This window comes from Python bivittatus, unplaced genomic scaffold, assembly GCF_059951505.1.
Source record: "Python bivittatus isolate LINGU-HERP-01145 unplaced genomic scaffold, Pbiv_v1 ctg000200_np1212, whole genome shotgun sequence".
Lineage (NCBI taxonomy): Eukaryota > Metazoa > Chordata > Lepidosauria > Squamata > Pythonidae > Python > Python bivittatus.
The window spans coordinates 14,283,343-14,306,057 of record NW_028277040.1 but is presented as its reverse complement, the minus strand read 5'-3'; the positions used below and the strand labels follow the sequence as shown (position 1 = coordinate 14,306,057).

At 35.9% G+C, this 22,715-nt stretch overlaps 1 protein-coding gene across 3 annotated transcripts in view; it reads left to right on the top strand.

Annotated features, from left to right (window-relative positions):
* GULP1 (GULP PTB domain containing engulfment adaptor 1) overlaps positions 1-22,715 on the top strand; it is a 186,913-nt gene that overhangs the window by 62,090 nt on the left and 102,108 nt on the right. For 2 of the 3 annotated variants that reach the window (XM_088135728.1, XM_088135724.1), the window contains exons 2-3: positions 5,978-6,105; positions 21,428-21,489. In XM_088135728.1, coding sequence (XP_087991854.1) covers positions 21,462-21,489 — 28 coding nt within the window. In that variant the 5' untranslated portion in view covers positions 5,978-6,105; positions 21,428-21,461. The remainder of the gene's footprint in view (positions 1-5,977; positions 6,106-21,427; positions 21,490-22,715) is intronic. The other variant, XM_088135725.1, reaches the window with a different exon arrangement.

Genomic DNA, 22,715 nt, shown 5'->3' with positions numbered 1-22,715 from the left:
AATGTTTTTGACTCATGTTTAACTGGGTTCTCTATCTAGTTTTAGGACTTGTGTGGAGAGCAGATCACATTTTTGGTCATATTTATGCAGAAATATTGAAAATTCAAAAGGGTTCATAAACTTTTAAGCACCGCTGCATAACTGCATGCCACTCTATGATATTTTCCAGCCTGTGACTTACATCTTCTGAGCCATGGTTCAGACAATATTAAACCTGTCCTCATTCCTCGTAAACAAGCACAAGGATGACTGGATAATACTATAAGTCTATGACTAGAAGATACTATAAGTAACTAGTGGGGAATCTTGCCCTATCAAGCTTGAGTTAGTGATCTGCTTTACACAGAACAAGTTGGCTAATTCACACTATCTGATTCTGTAAATCAGAAACCATAATTTAGAAATGATTATGGTTAGTTTCCTACAAAAAGCCATGCCTAAACCAAATAGTATGCCAACCTAGCATTTTAACTCTATTGTTTATATCAGCTGTGCAAAGAAGGCTACATGCCAACAGTCTGAAAATCACTTAGATGATAGTAAAGTACAATTAAATTGCAGAAGCAAGAAAAGCACAATGATCCAATGAGCCTTTGGAGGTCAGATACAAAGCAAGTAGGAGAAGAAAGGTGAATTCACTGGAATCAAGTCAAGCTAGCATACATCTGGAAAAATGTCAATGCTGATTTTACTATTTATATATTACTATTGCTGTTGAGACATGATCAATATTGTTGTTGTTGTTTAGTCGTTAAGTCGTGTCCGACTCTTCGTGACCCCATGAACCATATTGCGCCAGGCCTTCCGGTCCTTCACTGCCTCCCTGAGTTTGCTCAGTTTCATGCTCAATGATCAATATGCAAACCAACAAATGCTTGTACAGGTAGTCCTTGTTTAATGACCACTCGTTCAGCGACTGTTCAAATTTGCACAAAAAATGTCTTACTCAAGTGTAACAAAATGACTCCTTTTGTTTATTTCTGACATTTCTATGCTGCTATACTCCAGCTGGCTCCAAGCAGTATATACAAGAAATCAAAGGTTAAAAAACAAGTTTATGTTGTAATGACACTGATCAAAAGAAATAAAGCCCAAAATCTAATGTCACCCAAATTCTATCTCCTAAAGCTAAATTTTCACTTCTTTATGGAAATGTTTTAGGGACCTATTTTACATATAAAATAGGAGTGGTGGCACCATTAACCAGCATGCTGAATTACACCTGGAAGCTGACTGGTTTCCATGGGCAAATCTGAAAGCATCCATCCTAGCTGGACCACTGCATGTCGAACCAATTTCAGCTTCTGAATGGTCTTCACGTGCAGCCCCAGGTATGGCAAATTGCAGTAGTCCACTCATGAGGTAACAAGGGTGTGAGTGATCATGTACAGTGCCACCTGATCCAGGAATGGTTACAATTGGCACATCAAATGTAATTGTGCAAAGGCTCTCCTGGCCACATTCTCTCCCTGCTGGTCAAGCAGTAGCTGTGAGTGACTCATGAGAAACATTATAACATACTATAAGACAAGGTAGTAAATTGTAAGCCAACTGGAATGGAGGAATGTTTCTTCTTGAGCATAAAGAAACAAGCAAGTTGTCTCCATACACAAAAAAGCTTAAGCTATATATTGGGATTCATTATACCATTATCTTATATATCTAATGGGTTTGTGGTTTATTTTCACCTTGGTGGTTCTATATGAATCAGGTTATTGATTGAACTAATTCAGTTTCCTGACTAGCTCCCTAACATCCTTTTAGCTAAAAGAGTTGAGGGTTGTGCATGAAACCTGGAAAGTCGGTAATATTCTGCTGTAATACTGTATTGTTTTTAAACCTATAGGGTTTTTTTTTTTTATTGAAGGGGTAAATATCTGTGGTAGAAGAATAAGTACTGCCTTTTTCTCTTTATACAATGATCTTCCAAACATTGTTGCTCAATGTTCAAGCAATCTGCCTCTATTATAATAATGGTGTTTAACTTCAGCAATAATAAAATATATTGTCACATATTTCAGTTAGAAAGATGACTACTAGAAGGAAAATGAAGCAGTGCTTGGCTAAATGATAAAGGGAATCAATGAATGACTCACCTTGGGTCAACTAGTGCTCAGATTGTCAATAATGTTAATGGATATGGAAGGAAAAATAAATAAAACAGCAAACTCCAATCATAAGGAGGCTAAGTTAAATGACATTCCTCACCGTCCCAAAAGTTATGGGAAAATGAATTAGAAAAATCAAGAACAAAGCAATATATAAATACAGTAATATATTAGTAAATTATTTATTTTAAAGAAGAGCAATGTGCTTTTCAATATTTTCATCTTGACTTCCATTTATAAAACTCATGACTGGCTATTTACCCTGTACATATTTGCACAACCATTAATAACCATCAACTCTGGCTATTAAAGAACTTTTTTGTAAATATCAAATTTGCTGCTGTTTGTATCAGTCTTTTTTGATGGGTGAAAGATTGTTTCTTTGTTTTTGTAACAGCAAAGTATTGAGCAAAATACATCATTATACAGTATGGATCTAGGAGTACTTTTCTTTTTTGCAGTGTCTTTGGAGCTAGTTCTTGCTAGTGTATTCATGGCAGATTTCTGATCAATGACATTCAGTTCCTGTGTACAGAAGTAAAATGTGCACATCAAATCCCCTGTTAACATTTATTATACTATGTTTTATTGAAACTATACAATGAGAACTCCCACAGCCCAGAGGGCATGAATGGCACAATGTATCACTTTGTATTTTTTTATAATAGAGGTCCACTGTTAAGAAGTCACCATTCTTCTTAGAACTATAAACATAAGCAATAATGAGTATAACATTTTGGTAAACTTCATATTTGCATGTTGTACTTATGTACTTGTGTGAAGGACAAGAACATTACATTCCTAATAAAACTATCTTTCCATCTTTGCTCCAGTTGGATCATAGAGAAAAGATTTATTCTATTTTTTTGTGTGTGTATGTGACAGGAAGTGCATTTATAATCCTGACCAGCAGCCAGATTACTTCAGCCAAGATTAAAATTACTTTTACATCCTGTAGCCTTTTTAATAATCCACTGATGTTGGTTTTAATAAAGAGCATGTGTGGCATGTCAAAATGTTATATGGAAAAGATGCTTAGAAGATTTTATGGAAAACAACTGCATAATATTTATAAATTGGTTTAGCATTCATACATTTCTACTAATATTTATTACTGGATTAGTTATGCAATCTCTTTCATCCTTATTACAATAAAAACAAGCTACCCATTCTTACATTCCATGATTTCACAATAATTGCTACAATGTTTACAGTAGATAATGTATATTGGCTACCTTTTTTATATAATACAATAATTACTTGTACATTTGAGTATAGTGTATTTTAAGCAGTAAATCTTTTATATCTTTTATATGCTAGAAAAGTGTTACTGTGTAGTCATGGAGGATATAGAGTTGTGAAACTTGGATTTTAGTATCAGCATCTTACCTTTTTAGTTTGGACAATCCAATGCTGTAAAGATTTTACTAAGACAACTATAAATGATTTTAAGCGTACATGTATTTAAAAGCAAGGTTATCATTGAGCGATAACCAGGCATTGCACTCAAATATAAAACTTAGGCATATACGTTTCCTATTAGCCAATGCCACTCTTGGCAAGAACTGCATAACCTCAACATCCTTGGCTGCTTCAGAGGAGAAAAGGTGGCTCTAAATCCTGAAGACGCCCAAGTTCAGAAGTATGAATTAAAACTTGAGTAGACTTTGCACTAGTTCCATCATCCATTTTGAGTTTTTCAGAACAATAGTCTCTGGGTGAGTATAGGTCCAAGTGACTTAATCTGCAAATAGACTCCAGTGGCTTTCAACTAGTTGCAGCCCAAAGTCCTTCATTACTTGACATGGCTCTGTTGGATGGTATGGGTAAATGTCCTGAAATATTAACATGTCTATTGCTACCACAGAGTAAAATTGTAAATGAATGTTACAAATCTTTTATTGTATTTAAATATGTTGCTATATGGGCTCTAGTCACTTCATTGCTTTTCATCCCTCCGAGTACTAGGTAACTGACAAAACAACTGAACAGAGGACAATTGGTAATGTGTAGAGATCTGGTCTTCAGTAGGTCCTCTCCAGCTAACTTTTGTAAGACAAAACACCCCTTGAAGATCTGCACAATGTTGATGTATATTAAATGACATGACAGACAAGAAGTAATTCTGGGGAGACTGCTACCTTACATGTCATTAGGGTTAAGGAAAATTCTATTATGAAGCTTTCTGGAAATTTGTGCATGTAGGAGTTAAACTATCACAAAACGTTTAATTCATAGAGCCAATCCACCTCATTTCCTAGAAGTGATTCATTGGGATAACTCACAGATGTTTCCACTGAAAATAGGCCTAAAGTCAGACTATAACTTCTATTACCCCAGCCAGCATGGCCAGTGATCAAGAATGATGCGAATTTGGAGGGCTACTGTTTCTGTAATCTAATACCTGATGGCAACTAATTATGTGATTTCTTTATTGCTGATTTAAGTACAAGCACCAGATTGTACTGAACATTAGAACTTCAAATGATGAGACCATTAGGATTGGGATGAAATAGGATTGTTATGAAAAGTGCAACTTGTAAAAAATTGAAGCACATAGCTTTTAGAAAAGTTAATCCTCCCCCTTTTCCCCATTGTATTTTTTCTTCAGGTTCATGTTTCAGTGTATTTACATAGGTCTGGCTTGGCGGCTACTCTTTTCTTGTAGGGAACAAAACCAAATAAATATGTGATTCTGACCAATCAGAGAGCATGTGAGGGAAAGATTATATCTTAACATGATATAGAAACTTAGATTATCATATTTCACTACATAATAAAGGATTAGTAATAATAATAACATTAATAAACATTTTCTCAAGAAGATTTTTCTTCACTCCAAAAATGTTTTTAAAAAGTGATTAATTTGTGATGATAATAGATGGTATTAGATTGCTGAATGCATATAATACTACAAAGATGGTATGTGTTTTAACTATTCATATAGCCATGAGAATTTGAAAACTGTTTTATCAAGAAAATGAAATGGAAATAAAACTTTTATAACCAGCAGAATAATGTCCTGGAAATCTCTTACAATTTTATGCTTGTATCAATCACACAATATTTCATTTAGATAGAAACTTAAGTTAAAATGAGTTTAATTCCAAATGAAAATGTAAAATAATGTAATTCTAGGTCTATCAAAACAGATATACATGGTTAGCATCTTTCTCATAGAAGTTCTTAGACTTGTAAATGCTAATAAATTTGGTTAGAGAGCTGATCTGAGGTTTGATAAGATCTTTCTTAAATTCAGTGTATTAAACTAGCAGCTCAGGCACTTGATATATTTATCACGCAATATGCCTTGGGGTTTTTCTATTTACTGTTACCATTTAAATTTCATAAGTGGAAATTATTTTAACAACAGGCAGGTATATTGCTTCTTTACTTTGGATAATCAGAGAATAACACATAATTGCTCAGTTCTCCTCTCAGGTGAACCACTCATATAATTGCTCAATTCAACTCTCAGTTCACCTCTCTTTACTCTCTGTAAAACTCATTTATAATACTACTCCTAACATTCTTACTGCCTGATTTCTTTCTACCCCTTAATCTTATTTATTCTCCTGGAAAATTCTCTCCCTTTCCCGATACTGACTCCCCAATCCTGCACCAATACACATGGTAATATAGGAAAATGTTATTTGGTGCTGTTAGTATTAAATCAGGTATTAAACAAGGAAGTTTTGGAATAGTAAATACTCTCCCAAAGGTGGTGATATGTTGTAAGTTGCTCCTGAAAAGCTGGAAGCTTGTAATATTTTTGTTCTTTTGAATGCAATTAAATAATTCTTAAGATCATCCATTGATGACTGGCTCACTTTCTTACTGGCTGACTTTTTTCTATTTATTTCTTTCAGCATATTCATCATTAACTGAAAAATAGGAAACAATTGCATGAAATCAAATATGTGGACAAAAAAGTGAATTATTTCTCCTGAAACCAAACAACTATTTTGATCCTTTGTATAAATCTGAGCTTATCACGGTAAGAGTTTCATGTTTACCTTTTGTTAATATTTATAGTACACCAATCTACTGGAAATAATTACATGGAGAAAGTTTGCAATTGATTACTGTGACTTTTTGTTAATCCCTTGTTTTCAGAGAAAACTGTTTCAAACCATTGTCTTTTGACTGATGCACATACGCATATCACTCAATTACTTACAGTGGAATCTGTAAACTTTTTGAAAAGTATTCCGTTTGCAGAAGAAGATGTAGGATGATTAGAAAATGCTCCTCTGTGGTGTTGAATATTTGATGCTTGTTTTATAAGGTCAAGCCATAATTTGAAATTTCAGATGTAGTGTGATGAGTATATGTGTATAATATAGAGAAGATGAAACTGTCTTTTAATCTAGCTGAATCACATCTCCCAGTTTCCCTAGTGATTTGGCTAATTGTGAAAGATGCTTGGAGTCATTCAGCATTTGTAAGGGCACAGATTCTCCATATTTGGTTTTCATTTTTGTTTGTGTTACAGTATCCAAATTACTAACCACATAGACTTGAATATCCTCAAAGCTGTAGAGGAAAAAAAAAATGTATGGAAGGATGGTTCAAAAACTGATGATATATGGCATTTCAGTTGGCAAGACTACCCATTAATCTTATTTGCTAAGCCAAATTCCTTTTGAAGTATGGTACATAACAGTTGGAGTTAACCCTCTTTATGATTTCTTATTTTCCTAAAACAGACATTTTGAAAGGTCTTTTTCCAGTGTCACATTCTTTAATACTAAGGGATGAGGAGACAGTTCTAACCTAGAGAAACACTTAAATATCTTTTGCTTAGCTCTGGAAGGTTCATTGCAAGTTAGGGGAATTCTCTCCCTTCTGCCTCTTAAGCCTCCTCATGGTCTTTGCCAACAGCCTCCTTATTGCCTGCTTCTTTTTCACTGCCAAGCACATCTACTTTGATCCTTGATACATTAATTTTCAGATCCATGGCATCATATCATCTATCTAATATTTGCTTCAAACACTGTGGGTTCTTAGCCAACAACACAGTATCATCTGTATACAAAGTGCACGTACATTCACATTTCCAACAAACACACCTTCTAACGTTACCACAAGCATCCTGTATACAATCATCCATAAGTCTATCAACCAATTAGGAGGACATTCACATAGGGTTCTTATTCCCTGCTCAAAGTTGAGCTATTTGCTAAGCATTCAACTTTTTTCTTGCACATGCTTTACTTCTATCTATACCATACTTCAACTCTGAATTCATACAAATCATTTGATAATTCAAGCTTATATTATATCCTTTCTCTAACTAAATACACTCTTTTCAATAAATGTTCTTTAATGCTGAAGAGAAAAAAAAATCTGGTCTGCCCAATTTCTGTTTGGAATAAAGTTTCTGTGCACTTCCCAAATTCTGGACATTGTCCCCTTTCAATCAGAATTCATCCAAACATCTTCCCAGTCATATTTCACAAACTAATCCCCTTGTGTTTTACATCCATTCTTGCTATCTCCCTTTGCATTAGGGAACAAGCATTCTTCCAATCTTCAAGTTTAGATGCAGTATTTAACAAATATTAAACAAATTGCAGCACTGTTCCATAAGGAAACCCCATCATATCTGCATCTTTCTTCAGTTACACACTTCAGTTACTTGCAGTCTTAACATTTTTCCAACATTCTCACAGCATTTATTACTTTCTTTTCTCAATTCATTCTTGGATACTAACATTTATAGCATTCTGTTCAATTCTGCTCTTTCATATATCATTCTTGTTCCCATACAAATCTCCAAAATACTCTCTTCAGAATTCTCTCACTTCAGTTTTATCCCAAATGATTTTTATTTTTAATGCCATTCCCTCTTCTTTGACCACATTCTTTGTTGCTACCATTTTCTCACTTCCTGACTGATCCATAGCAACATTTTAATATTTTGCTTTTGAAGTTCTAGAAACTTGGAAGAAGACTTCATAATTATCTTGCATTATATTGTCTTTTAATGATTCCTACACTGTGATCTTATATTTTCTGTTCTTCCTCAAATGATTTTCACATACTGTTTTGGTCAACTTTTCTTTAACAAAGCATTGAAGAAGTTAGCACAATGAGTAACTCTGTGGGTAGAAAACTTAAGCCTGGTTCTAAATTCTTCTCTTGTTGTCACTGCCACCTCTCCTGCTGCCATCCTGTGGATTGACTGTGAGGTTGTAACTCTACCTTGAGTGGAAAGCTCAAGGCTGGGAGACAGGCTTGAAATTCAAGAAGGTTTGAGCCCAACTTGTGAGTGCTTGTTCTTGCATGCTTTGTTTCCAGAAAATGATTAGCACTACACCATCATTTTCATAGCACTTCATTATTAAATTACTGTTTTGAAAGAAAAAAAAAACCTGCTCACTTTAGTCTGAGAGAGTTGCATAAGTGTTTAGGACCATACTGTAAATCTTTTGTCACCTCACAGGATATGTGGAAATAATGATCTGTTACAAGACTAGAAAATGTTGGTGCTAAACTAGTAAAGTATCAATCAAACTGTACTAAATTAAAGAAAATATTATAAAGTATTCTATTTACCTCAGACTGTGAGCAAAGTACTCTATTTTGGCTACCCTAATTATGAGTTCTGAGTGTTTGTATCACAACATATTTATGCTTTTCAAATTTTGCTGCATATGTTCAGCATAATTTGATATATTTAAGTGTTTCCCTGAACGATTTTAATCAAAGGGTAACATAATCCCATTTTAGCTTTACTTCAAACATTTACTCAAGGCATTTGGCTCCTGCTGTTTCTTTTTCTTTCCCATTTTTTTTAAAAAAAGATAAATAAAAAGTTCTGAAAACCTTTCCCTAAAATTTAATGCAACACCAAGCCTGTGAAGTTGGATGCAATTCACAATGAATCCAAGGAAGCCTTCCTACATAGCTCTCCACTCATTGTATTTCCCCTTGGCAGAGACTTCACATTGTGTAAAATACCAATTCTATTCCACTAATGCAAAATTCTTAACTATCTTCTAAAATTTCAATGGACATATGAACTGTATAGCAAGTCAGAAAACTTGAATATGCACATTCTTGCTCTTTTTCCTCCCTCTCTTTCATCAGCAATGATCTCTTGAGTCTGTGAAGATCAAATAAGTAAAAATGTTTTATTAAAAATTTGCATATTGGAATTATTTATGTATCTAATTTATGTATACCCTGCCCATATCCATGGACTCTGGCATATGTCCAATAAAATAACACAGTCCATAAAACAAACCATCAGAGTCAATAAATATAATTAGAACTCAACAACATAAAATAAATGAAACATCAACAACTTAAAACTCAGACTAATAGACTATTGTATGTCAAACCTGTATGCTCAGGTGAGATGTAAAGCATATTCTGCCTTCAGATGCTAGCAAACAAGTGTGTTATTAACTGACTTTCTGAAAGCAAGCAAGATAAGGTTGCCTTCACTTCAGGAAGGAAGGTCTTCCACAGTTGGGACAGCTGTTCCCTGTTGGGCTCTAAAATGAAATGACGTTCTAATATAAGAGCTATAAATAAAATTTATATTGATTCTGTTCTTCAGTGGTTTTAAAAATGCAGAACACCAGTGAATTCACTTTACACTGATACAAACAATTAATTCCAATAGTTCTAAAAGTGAAAAAGTGCATCATGCTTTTAATATAATTAGCACTTGTAATTTAATCAAATCAAGTAGCTTATTTCCATAACCTTCTGTCATCAAGTTGCCAGTTTCACCTGTATTAAGTAATTTTAAGGTCTTATAGGACTTTTCACTGCATGAACCTGAAAAAAGACATAGTTCCTTCAAAGAGATGCTGAGCTCACTTCTGAGAGTACTAAAATATTTCTTCTTAATAATTTTTAAAGAACACACAACCCTAAATGCATATCCCTTGGATTCACCAGATAATATCTGGCTACATAAGTATCTTCTGATTTATATTTCTTCTCATGTCCATCTTCAATTTATATATCCCCATGTCATCTGTAATTTGTCATCTGTAATCACAAGGATTGTTCATATCAGTACATTGCAACTAAATGAGTAATCTTATTTACACATATTATACTTTATCTATAAGGCCAGAGACCAAAAAAAGCTAATATAGATTATGTGAAAATTATTGAATATAGATTAAAAGAGAAAGAAGAAAGAAAATAGGGTATGTGCACATTACAGGTACATATGTGAGTATGTATCTGTATGATGGGTGGTCAGTAATGGGGATGTGGTAGCACAGGGGCTTAATGACTCCGGAGCTTGCCGGCCAGAAATGGTTGGCACTCCAGCGGTTCGAGCCTGCTCCATGTGACGGGGTGAGTGCCCGTCACTCGTCTCTAGCTTCTGCCCACCTAGCGGTTTGAAAGCAGTAGATAAATAGGTGCTCCCATTTCAGTGGGAGGAACCGGCAGCACCTGCGTGGGGAAGCTGGAACCAGTGCTGGACCTGATCGGCAGAAACAACAAATGCCGGATGTTGGACGTGACTAATGCGACAGGCAGAAAAGATCATCGGTGGAGAAAAGCCTGGATGAGCTGACTCCCTTACAACCACTCTATTAAGGTGGCCACAATAGAATAGGGTTGCACTGTAGTTGTATTAGAATAGGTGTAATTGTAATTATAATGGTTAAGGTGTACTTTGTGAGCTGCCCAGAGTTCCCCATTGGGGGAGAAGGGTGGAGATAAATCCAAAATGTAATGTAATAAGGGTAGATTAGAATTGAAGTCTGAAGGCATTCACATCAAAACCATTGTCTTTTAATTATGATTTTAGTGGTGCAATTTTTCACTTTTGAAATAATTACACTGGATTGATCTGTCAAAAGAAAGAGCAAGATTTCAGATTAAGGCCAGCATTTGCTGTTGACAAGGAAGATCAACTCTAAATGCAAAGTATGATACATGGTGGTAACTCAGGAGAACAAGTGTGATAGTCTCCGTCATTGCATCTGAATAGACACAAAGGTATTCTTAAAAAGGGATGTTGCTAAACCTCCCCTCCATTATCTTTGGAGATGGGGTGTCAAAACCTGGCAGGGTGAATGCCCTTCTATGTGGGGCAGAGAGTAAGTAGAGGGATCTAGGGCTGGCATAAGAAATGTCACTGAAAGCAATGGAGTAGTAATGTGAGGATTTGTCTATGTCATCTTGTAGGTTGGAGGCAAATACTTTTTCCTTAGCTTCAACCATGGCTTTCTTCAATCCCATCATAAACCGAGCATGAAGTGAAAGTCCACAGTAAGCCAAATCAGCAACCAAGAGGAGGTGAATTTGTCAGCCAGGACTCTACCACCACCACCAGCCCCAGACTTATTTCAGCCATATTTAAGCCAGACTCTCATTCTGGCCTTACCAAGGTTCAGCCCAGCTTTAGCTCCAAAATGAATTTGCCACTGAAGGGAAAGCATGGAGCATAATTCTCAGAAAGTTAGATTGAATAAATTCTTTATATCTTTATAACCACAGAGCCAAGTACCATAAAGAAGGTGGCTTAGCAGCTGCTGCCCCGCAATTATAATCTTTGTTGATTTGAATTGTGCGTGTGTGGGAGGGGGGGGGTATGTGTATGTAAGTGTATATATTGTGTATATGTATGTATGGATGTGTGTTTATACACACACACACACAAACTGTTTAATTTGAAATTCACTTTGATAGTTGAGGGCAGGATTTGAAATTATGCACATGTACAGTGGAACCTGTCTGCTTCTTCTCAGTTTCCCACATGTCCCCAGAATCTTTTCTGGAAGATCCTTCAGTTCTCTGGAGTATATTTTGAGAATATTCAGGGAAAACAACCCCTTATTTTGTTGATTAGGGAGGATATACTTGGATAATTCGGTGAATGTAGCAGTAGCAGCCATTACATTTCAATATTAATTATGACATTGACAGATTAATGCAAAACCAGTTAAGCAGTTATAATTTCAAATGAAACTATAGATTAAGATATAATAATAAGAATGCCGCTTCAGAACAGCCATTCACTCTGATGCCTTTGTTTAAGGAACCACTGGGACAGGTAAAAACATTGGCTGTTTTTAGCTTTGTTGTACACCGCCCAGAGTTGCCTGTGATGAGATGGGCGGCTATATACAGTACATTGGTTTAATAAGTACGTAAGTAAGTAAGTGCTTATAGGGCACTGAATCAGTCTAATACCACCCTAACAATTCCTTTGTGTAAAGAGATCCTGGCTAGCAAGGAAGTCCGAAAGCCTCACTCTGGGGACTTCTCAGCAGGACTGAGGTGACCTTAAATGTCACCCGTGTTGCTACAGTATAGCCATCTCCCCAAAGTTACTGAACTCAAACCTTGTACACACCATATAACTAGATGGCAGCAAAAAGATACAGACCGCTGGATTTCTTAGCCCAGATAAGAGAGGCCTACTTACATTGCCTGAATGGAGTGGTTCTCACTCCCCCCTCCCCCTCCCATTTGCTGATAATACCTTAAGCAACTCCCTCATATTCTGTGGCTTTCTTGTCCCATTTTCCATGAGTATAATTGCCTCAAGAATGCACCTTAAAGACAGATGTTAAATTACTGGATAAAAATTGAATTTATAAGGAGCTAAGCCTAAGGAAAGAGTTTATTTCCAGAAGAAACTTGTTGCAATTATAACTTAAAGAAAAGATGTTGCCAATAAAACAGCACTCTTCAGAATTGCTTAATTATTATACGTGATTGCATTACTGATATATTTCCAATTTTAAATTCCTAGGAAACAGCAGAGCAAACAGAAAGTTACTGGAATTTAACTTCTCTTTTGTTGCCTGGTGGAAAACTCAGACATGATAAGATTTATATACACTTTTGATGTAAAGTGGAGTACTAGAGAAACCAACTCCAATATCTGCCTCAACCATTTTTCTTTTTGCAGTTTTAAGAGAATGTGAGTGAGTTCTTCTAAGTTCTTCATACAGTTTAGTAAAGAGGCATGATGTAAGTGACCTACTTTTAATGTTGTTCACCATTTTCATGACTGTCTAGCTCAGTTTTCAGCTTGCGGCTGAGTGTTTCTGCAACCAGTGTTTCATGATGTAGAAGTTGTTGTTTACCACTTTCAATAACAACACAAAGCCTTGTTGACCCAACTACGGAAAGGTCAGCTGCTGTACAAATTCCTGCACCGGATAGCCAGGACAAGCCAACAGATTCTAAATAGTGAAAACATTTCACTAAGCAGGGAAAATATCTTAGCCTGTTGTGGCCTCAAGCTCTACAACATTAAAAAAAAAATTACAGTAATCACTGTGGTGAATGAATGCTGGTAATTATGCTTTCCCACCAAGATCTGTTGACCCATCTGGATTGTGAACATTTCCCACTCCCTTCTCCATTTTTTTTTAATGAAATAAAGACACTCCTGTAGCACTGTAAGAAGGAAGAGTCAGTGTCTTCAAGGTCTCTACAGTTTTATGAGGTTTCATTGTTTTAGCTATTGGTTCTGTTACTAAATAGCTGACTTCTTGACCCCTGAGCAGCTTTAGCAAATTTCAAGCTTTGTTTGCTGGAATTTAAAAGGCTTTTAAAGTTGGATCAAGATTGGTCCCAAAATGTCTGGGTGTTACTGGGAAATGTCTCTTAGCTTGCTTCAGTTGCTAAACAAAGGACACATTCTGGACTAGGATGAAATTCATCACGATCGCAGCCAAATCTCATTGCTGGGTAGCTATCTGCTTAGTGGGACTATTGTTGTTGTTGTTATGGTTGGTTGCACAGTAACCAGATGTTTAGACTGGATTTGGCATTTTTATCCACCTATCAAGTCCTTCCCAAGGACCTGGGATAGGCAGATGTTGTTTGATGTTGTTAAAGGTATCGTCGGCAGGATGTAAGCTATTCCAAGTAAAGCTGCCTTTTGCAATTGACTGATGGTGATTTTGTCAATGCCGATGGTCTTCAAGTGGTGCTCCAGATGTTTTGGGATTGCACCTAAGGTGCCTAAAACTATTGGTACTACCTTTGCTTTCTTTTGCCATAGTCATTCTACTTCTATTTGCAGGTCTTTATATTTTTATTATTATTATTATTATTATTATTATTATTACTACTACTACTACTATTACTATTACTACTATTACCACCTACCTATTTTCTACTACTCAAGATGGCATACATAATTCCCCTGCCCAGTGTTTTCTCTAAAATAATCATCCTATGAGGTGGGTTGGGTTGAGAGTCATCCAGCTAGTCCATCTCCACCTCTCATTTTGTCCTCATCTTCAAATTCGTCTCTTATTCATTATGACATTTGGGGCAGGCCACAATGTGCAGTTTCAGATAACTCCTCTGGTGTCCAGTTGAAGGTTTGCTATTCTTCATGGATCCACATGCCTTTCAGTTGCAAATGTTTAAAATCAAACTTTTGTGGTGCACTTGAAGGAATCTCTCTGGCATTCTGGTTGAGAATTATTGCCTTTAAGTGAGATATTTGGCAAGAGAAATGGCATGGGAAATGAGTAGGTGCTTACCTCCCAGTGATGGGGCCTCTCCATGCATGTACTGTTGTGCACTGAGTAGTATTAGACCTGAGTCTCGCTGAGGAGTAGATATATTTTCGAGGTTAGGGTTTGAATCAAGGCTTTTTCTTCAGTGAACTATAGGGTTTTGAGCTAGATATTACATACAAAAAGAGATTAGATGCTGTCTGAATTAGTATTCATCAAGCACTTTCCCATGCTAGAAATATGGAATTCAGTAATTATATGATTTCAGTTAACCAGGTACAATTTAGTTCACAACTCAAAATTGGGCCTCTAAATAAATATACATTATTTAGATATCAAGGAACCCTTCCTCTTTTTTTCAGCAAGAATCTGTTAGCCTTTTCTTCCTATGTGCTTTATTGTTGTAGTGCCTGTATTTACACCACACAATTCCTCATTTCTTCTCTGTCCTCATCTCCATTTTCCTCACTCAAGCCTTCTTCAATATTCTCACAGCTTCCTTTTGAACATTAATTTTCCCTCACCATTTGAATAGGATGATTTGTTTGTATAGTACAAAAAGTAATAATTAGGCTTCCTTCCTATTTCAATGGAATCCCCATAATCAGGCAAACCATTGTTATGTGCTATGGTTTGTGTGTTTTAAGATTTCTTTAGTAAAAGTTTTTTTTTTTAAGTGTTTTAGGGTCTCCAGATAGGTAACAGATTAAGTAAAGAAATATTATTCAACTTAATCATAGTGGGTAGGTTTTCGCAGCTGCTCTTGATTAGCGAAATAACTTATGACTAATGCCGTGTAGGACAATGAATGATGGTGAATGATGGGACAAAGGTGATGTTTCACTGGCCATACTGCAAGCTTTTTCAGAATTAAATGCATTATTTATTTTATTTACTTATTTTGTAGAGTTTGGAGGCTGCATGACACTCAGAGAGTCTGGGTGGCTTATAATTTAAAGGTAGGAAAAGTATAAAAAACAGAGAAAGAAAAAAATCATGAACAAACATCTAAACAATAACAAAAACATCCAACAGGGCATCACCCTGCTCCAAATATTGGGGGAATGGTCAGGTTTTTAATAGCTCCCTGAACAAATCAGGGTGGGAGCCATCCCAGTCTCTGGGGGGACATCATTTTAGAGCACAGGCACTGTGACAGAGAAGGCATGTCTCTTGGGTCTCACAACATGGCATAGCTAAATTAGTGAGACTCAAAGTACACCCACTTTGCCTGATCTCTCTGGATGTACAGAAAGAACCAGAGAGGCAGTCCTCAAATAACCAGGCCCTCCCCTATGCCATGAAGGGCTTTATGGTGATAACCAGCACCTTGAATTGCATCCAGAATCTAAGTGGTAACCAGTGCTGCTTGCAAAGCAGTGGGCTCACATAAGCATAATGAGGCATGCTCATCACTTCCTGCACCACTACATTCTGAACAACTGAAGCTTCTGAATAGTCTTCAAGGGCAGCCCTATGTAGAGTGCCTTACAGTAATCCATTCAAGAAATGACTAAGTTGTAAGTAACTGTCTGAAGAGTCTCCCAGTCCAGGAAAGGGCACAAATGGTGCACTAGATATACTCTGCAAAGGCTCTCTTGGCTACAGTTGCCACCTGCTTTTTGAAAGGACCTGAGTCTAAGACAACCTTCAGACTGTCCACCAGTCTTGAATTAGGAATGTACAACCACATCCAAGACCAAAAATAGAAAATCACCAGATCCAGTGGGCTCAAATATCCTCACCACTCACTCTTGTCAGAACTGAGTCTGTTCTCCATCCAGACCCACACAGCCTCCAGACACTGGGACAGGACTTCAAAACCATCACTTGGTCGACCCAGAATCATGACATATAGTTGGGCATCATCAGCCTATTGATGATGCTTGACCCCAAATCGATGATTGCCCCAGTGGTTTCATATAGATTTTAAACAAGAGGGATTATAAAGCCCTATGGCACCCCACAAATGAGGGGTCATGGACTCAATCTGCCCCCCCATTAACATTGATTGAAACCAGCCACAAAGAAAGGAGTAGAACCACCACATAACAGTGCCACCCACTCCAAAGCCTCCCAACTAATCCAGAAGGATACCATGATTGATGGTATTGAAAGTAGATGAACCCATCCAGACTGAACACTTTCTAAATGATCTATGTAATGGTTGTGCCTGATCATTCTGCTATCCTTTTATTTTATTTTATTTTATTTTATTTTATTTTATTTTATTTTATTTTATTTTATTTTATTTTATTTTATTTTTTCAGTTATTGCAGTTTTCATGTATAGGTATTTATTTTATTTTGATTTTAGATTCTTTTTTTTAATGCTTCTATCCAATTGTAAGCTATGCAGAATCACTTGGACATGTTGGGAAGTCATATAAATCAAATCAATCAGTCCAGTCAGTCAATCAAATTCTAAAGTCATCCCTAAGTGTCGGCTTGGTATCTGGGTAAATACAGAACTTCCTGCTGTAATCTGATTTGGCCTGACCTATTAGATGATTAAGGGAACTTACTCCTTGTGCCGCACGCCATCAGGAAATAAAGGGAGCTGAAGCTAGGAGTCAGTGTTTTTTTGTGGCAAGACCAGTCCTCTGAAACAGCCTCCCTGTAGAGATCCAGCTGGTACCATCCCTGAATGCATTCAGGAAGATGTTGAAGCTGAAGCTATTCCAGAGAGCATTTTAACCTGTTGAGGGCCATCTTTTGTTTTACTTTTCGTTCTTCTTTTACTGTTGTGAAATCTTGTTTTATGTTTTTAAGCTTACTATGGATGTTTTAAATTTGGCTTTTACTAATTATGCCACAGAGAGTCAAACAGACTACTGTGGAGTATAAATGAAGTAAATAAATAAGCAGGCAGCTAGGCAAGAAAGAAGAATGCCCTGCTCAAATAAAAAAGTTTTCTGCTTATATGTGGATTTCCCCCCAGTGTTTCATGTACTGTAGATGATGTGAAAAACACAACATGAGGTCACTATATAATTTCCAACCTTCCCTGTAATAATACAGAGTTTCTGTACAAATAACAATACAATTACATTACCAAAAGAAAAGGAGAAGGCAGTGCCCCATCATTAAAAATAAAGATAAAGGATTTCTTAAACTCAAGTTTGAATCCCAGACATTTCTATATAGTTTTTGTGACAAATATACAGGTGGATAATTTCCCAAAATTTTAGGTGAACTACCCATTCCTTATTAGGTTCGGTATTAGTTACTAAGAATTAACCAATGATTAGGTATTATCTCTGAATATATTTTATGTTCACCGTAAGCAAAGCATAGTTCTTTCTGAGAGAGTTTCTACAACCAAACTACAGCTTTTGAAACAGTCTTTTAAGTTTTAACAAACTTTTAAGACTATTTACTCTTGAAACAATCTTTTTAGAAACTCAAATGCTACAACAAAACTCTACCTCAAGCAAATTGGCAGAAAAGCAATAAAAACTATGCTGATTCCATGCATTGGTATGTCTGAATTTATATATGGGTGCATCACAGCAGGGTTTTCAATTTTCTGCATGCATGGAATTCTATCTGCCTTTGCTACATGCTGAGTTAAATACTATTACACCTACCAGTTCTCTTAAACAAAAATATGTTTCTAGGTATCTCTCATGCTTATTTTATCATGAGCAAACTAACTTAAAGTGGACAACCTAATTTCTATAAAAATACATTTTAATAACAATTTTAGTTGCTGTGGTGCTCATCAGAGACTAGTGAAAACACTTGCCAATCTAGGACAAGTCACTCACAAGTAAACAGTAGATCTCAATATTCACTCCACCTATTCTTGTTCTATAGCATTTAATTTATGCAGAACAGAGTCCCAGTTCATGGGGCTTACCCATATCCTAGCTGAATTCATGGTATGGTAGAATAAATTGAATCTGCTCTAGTATGCATCTCAGTAGCCTCTCACTGAGACATGGTGTTCTATGATCAATTATCAAGAATCCTAACTGATCTAGAAACCAGTTTCAGTACTAACATCTTCTGCTTTAAATCTGCTGCCAGTTTTAAGGAGGATAGTGCCACTAACACTACTCTATTAGTTCCAGTTTAGTGTCCACATGGGGCAAGCTATGATCCCATGACATCTTTGTTTTGTTTTGTTTTTTTCTGGTCTTGCCATTAGTTGGAAAGCTTTGTTGCCTTTCCTACAGAAGGGGAATTGTTCGCAGCTCCTACTAAATCAAGCTGTCCATTTCTGGAACCTGTGAAGCTATTAATAATGTAAACATTGTAGATTATGCTGCTCCAAGAATCGCCAAGAGCCAGCTGCAGCTTGTCTTGCAGAAAGATTTCCCAGCAGTGAAGATGAACCTGAAAGATCTGCTTCATCCTAGCTGTCAGGTTTCCTTCTTTCTTAGGGACAACATACCATATAAGTAAAGGCATACAGTCTCATGATCTGGGGCCATCAAGGTCACAAGTTTATTGAACCAAAATAGAAACAATGACGTTTAAAAAAAATGTGAATTGGGTTGAAAAGATGAAAGTTTATTTCTGAAAATATCCCCTTTTTTAAGTCATACAATGGTATAAGGATAGCAATTTGGAGCAGAATGGAAGAGAAATTCTATTACATACACAATTATATATATATCTTTGAATCACTGTTATATACCCTTCTGGTTATGGATATAATTTTTAATTAATTTTTTTAAAAAGTGAAATACCATGAACTGAAGAGATCTCTATAAGTTCTATTTGTCTTGCTGCCACCATTAAACTCTTTTTTCTCATTTGCTTGTCTCTGAGATATCATAACTAGATGAAATGTCAGGAAGATATAGGGGAAAATAGTCACTTGGTTAACATTTAAATAAAGAACTTGACTTAAATCAATTCACCTTGATGTATGAATGAGCTATTTGATTCTACAGTGTATCTGTATTCAGACAGTACCTCTTATTTGGCACTACGTGTATACTGTATGTATTCCTAATCCTGTCTCCCTGACAGATGGAGGTTTTGCCTTGGCTAAGACTCTCTAAGACCTGTTCTGATACTTATTCCTCCCAAATATCTCTTCTTTCAGTTCCTTTTGTAGTATAAACTAGGAGGAGATGCCCTATGGTTGTCATGCTTTAGGAAGTTCCATCACTCAGTCATTATAGTTGTGTCCTTTATACTGTATGTTATGTTTGAAATATGCCTTTCAATATGTACATCATGTTCTGAATCAAGAAAATGATATTTTCTAAACAAATGAGTAATTGTATTGCTCTGGAAATATACAATAAATTTTATACTTACTTTAAATGAACACAGATTGGGTGCCCAGTCAGATGATTTCATGGGTCTGTTTATAAACTAAGATATTACATTCCTTAGACAGGTCAAGCTTACGTGTTTTATTTTAGGCTAAGAATCTCCAGTTACATGTTTTACTGTATTTCCAAATTTTACATAACATAATTAAAATGCAATTTTGTAACTTAAATTAAAAAGGAATCTCAAAAATTATTCTAGAAGAATAAATTGATGTTGGTAAATGACAAGTAAGTACAATTTATTTAATTTCTTGTTAAACTGAAGGCTTATAGAATATACAGTAGTCCTTGTTTAATGACCACAATTGGGACTGGCAACTTGGTCATTAAGTGAACAGTCACTAAGTAAAACCACAACTGCTTATGATTTTACTTCAGCTTTCCTTTGCTTTACAGATCTGCAAAGGTTGTAAGTGCAAGGATTGGTCATAAAGTTGATTGTCATAACTGTGAATGGTCACTAAATGAGGCAGTTGTTAAATGAGGACGACCTTTATTCTGTTTTTTCATATTAATGTATTAACTGCCACTACTTGCTATAAATTATACAAGAGAAAATAAATCTAAATGGTGCATTCTGGGTACTGTATATAGAGGGTAATCATATTTGAGGGTCCTGATTGGTAATCATTATTTTGTATTAATAATAGTTTATATTAAAAACGTGATATCTGACATAGCAAACATGGATAACATTACTGAATTATTTAAAATGAGGCTTCTGTTAAATACACAATTCTCATTATTTGTCATCATATCAATTTGAAATACAAATAAAAATCAGAGAAAAGAGAACTTGATGCTAAATTAGTTGGATACAATATCTAGAATGGATTGTTAGTATTTTTATTGTAACCGCTAAATATTTTAAGCAGATTAGTTCTTTCCTTGCTATATAGCAATTCATATTAATTTGGGTATAATACTTGCAGTATTAGAAATATTGGTAAATAACCCAGCAAAGTTTAATTTGAAGGTTCATTTGCAAATAAAACCTATGTAATCAGAGTTGATCAATGAACATGGTGGCAAAATTCCAGAGAAATTTGTTTGCTGGATCATGTCTTATAGCAGAAACAAAACAAGACAAAACAAAAACCAGCCCTAGATAATAGATTTCTAAAGGTACTGAAAGCACCAGTCCAAGTATGCTGAAAGCTCCTCAAAATTTTGATATCGTCTTAAATCTAAGGAATTCACTTTTTATTCAATCTACCTTTATAAGATGACATGAAATACCAATAATATATATTTGGCATTTTAGTTTTCAAGTGGCATAAATCTAATAGAGATCAGTGAGACTTTTTGGATGAATGCATTTAGAACTGTTTTTAGACTGCCATTTCAAGTACATTGCAGAATATATGTATTTGTTAATTCTGTTTTTAAGGATATTTTTCGTAGTATGTAACGTGAATCTAATAGTACTTTAAAATAAATTATTATGAAATCAATGTCACTTTTTAAGGAAAATTTATATATGTATATGTGTGTGTGTGTGTGTGTGTGTGTGTGTATATATATATATATACATATTGTTTTGTTTTATTTTTTAGTTTAAATCATATGCACAGTGGATGATTTCTCAACATGAATCGTGCTTTTAGCAGAAAAAAAGGTAAGTAGTTTGATTGCATGATATTAGAATAGTGAAAAGAAGAAGCACTGAAAAGAGACAAAGTTCAAAGTGACAAAACTTGAAATTATAGTTGGCCAGAGCATTATGATAAAATGCCTTAGTGAGTTGTTACTTAATTATTTTTCCTATGTAATAGCAGCCGTTTATAAGGTATAAAATATACGGTAAAATTATTTAACCATTTATATTAATAAGGCAGGATAAAGGAAAAGAAAAAGTGGCAAAGGAAAGGTGCACACACACACACACACACACACACACACACAAGAAATCAAGTCCCCACAAATCCACCAAGTTTGCCTTGAGAGAGAGTCCAAATCCAATACAGCAGGCAGGAATAGTCAGGTGTAGTCCACAGGTCCAATCATCATAGCAGGGTCGTCAGCCGGTCTACGTTCAGAGCCATGGTCACAAAGTTTCAGGTCAAAAGGCAAGGCACATGGAGTCTAGGTTAGCGAACAGTTGTTACTCGGAAGATGAGGGGCTTGAGCTTGCTACTCTAGAAGCAACCCCAGTGTTGCTCATTTGGAAAGGCGAGGTTCCTTTCTTGCGAGGAGCCTCACAGAGAACCTTCGCTCAGCTCTCCTCTCTGCACGGGGAGCCCTTGCGTTGGGAGGGGGTGGCAGCTCAGCCTCCTCATCTTCCGAGACTGGTGGCACCTGTGACTCCGGAGTACCAGGCAGCACATTCTCCTCTGCCTGCTGTTGGTCAGGCGGTGGTTTGCCTGGTAATTCTGGGACCAGCTGCTTGGTTTCCTCATCCATCTGAGCTGGCCATGACATCTTCAGTATGGAACCCAGACTGCTTGCATTCATCAAAGCCTTTAAACAGATACCTCCTTGAGAGTGCAGTTTGGGGTCAATAGGTCCATGTCAAGTAGGATCAATACTTACAAGGAGTAAGATGAGGTACATACTTGCACTGGTGTTATTTAATCGATAGGGATTAAATCTATGTAGGATCCTGAAATATACAGTATATGCCCAAGGTACTCAACATGCATTACAATACTTAGCTATATGCTGATAATATGATTTTAATATCATAATCACAAGTTGGGTTGCTTAGATTGCTGAGAAGACCTGGTTCCTACTATCATGATAATGTTTTGATTATTAATAAATCGACGTCAAAGGTTGTGGTCTTTGGAAAAAGACATCACAGTCTCAGATGGCTGTTAGATGATGATATAAAAGCAAGTTAAC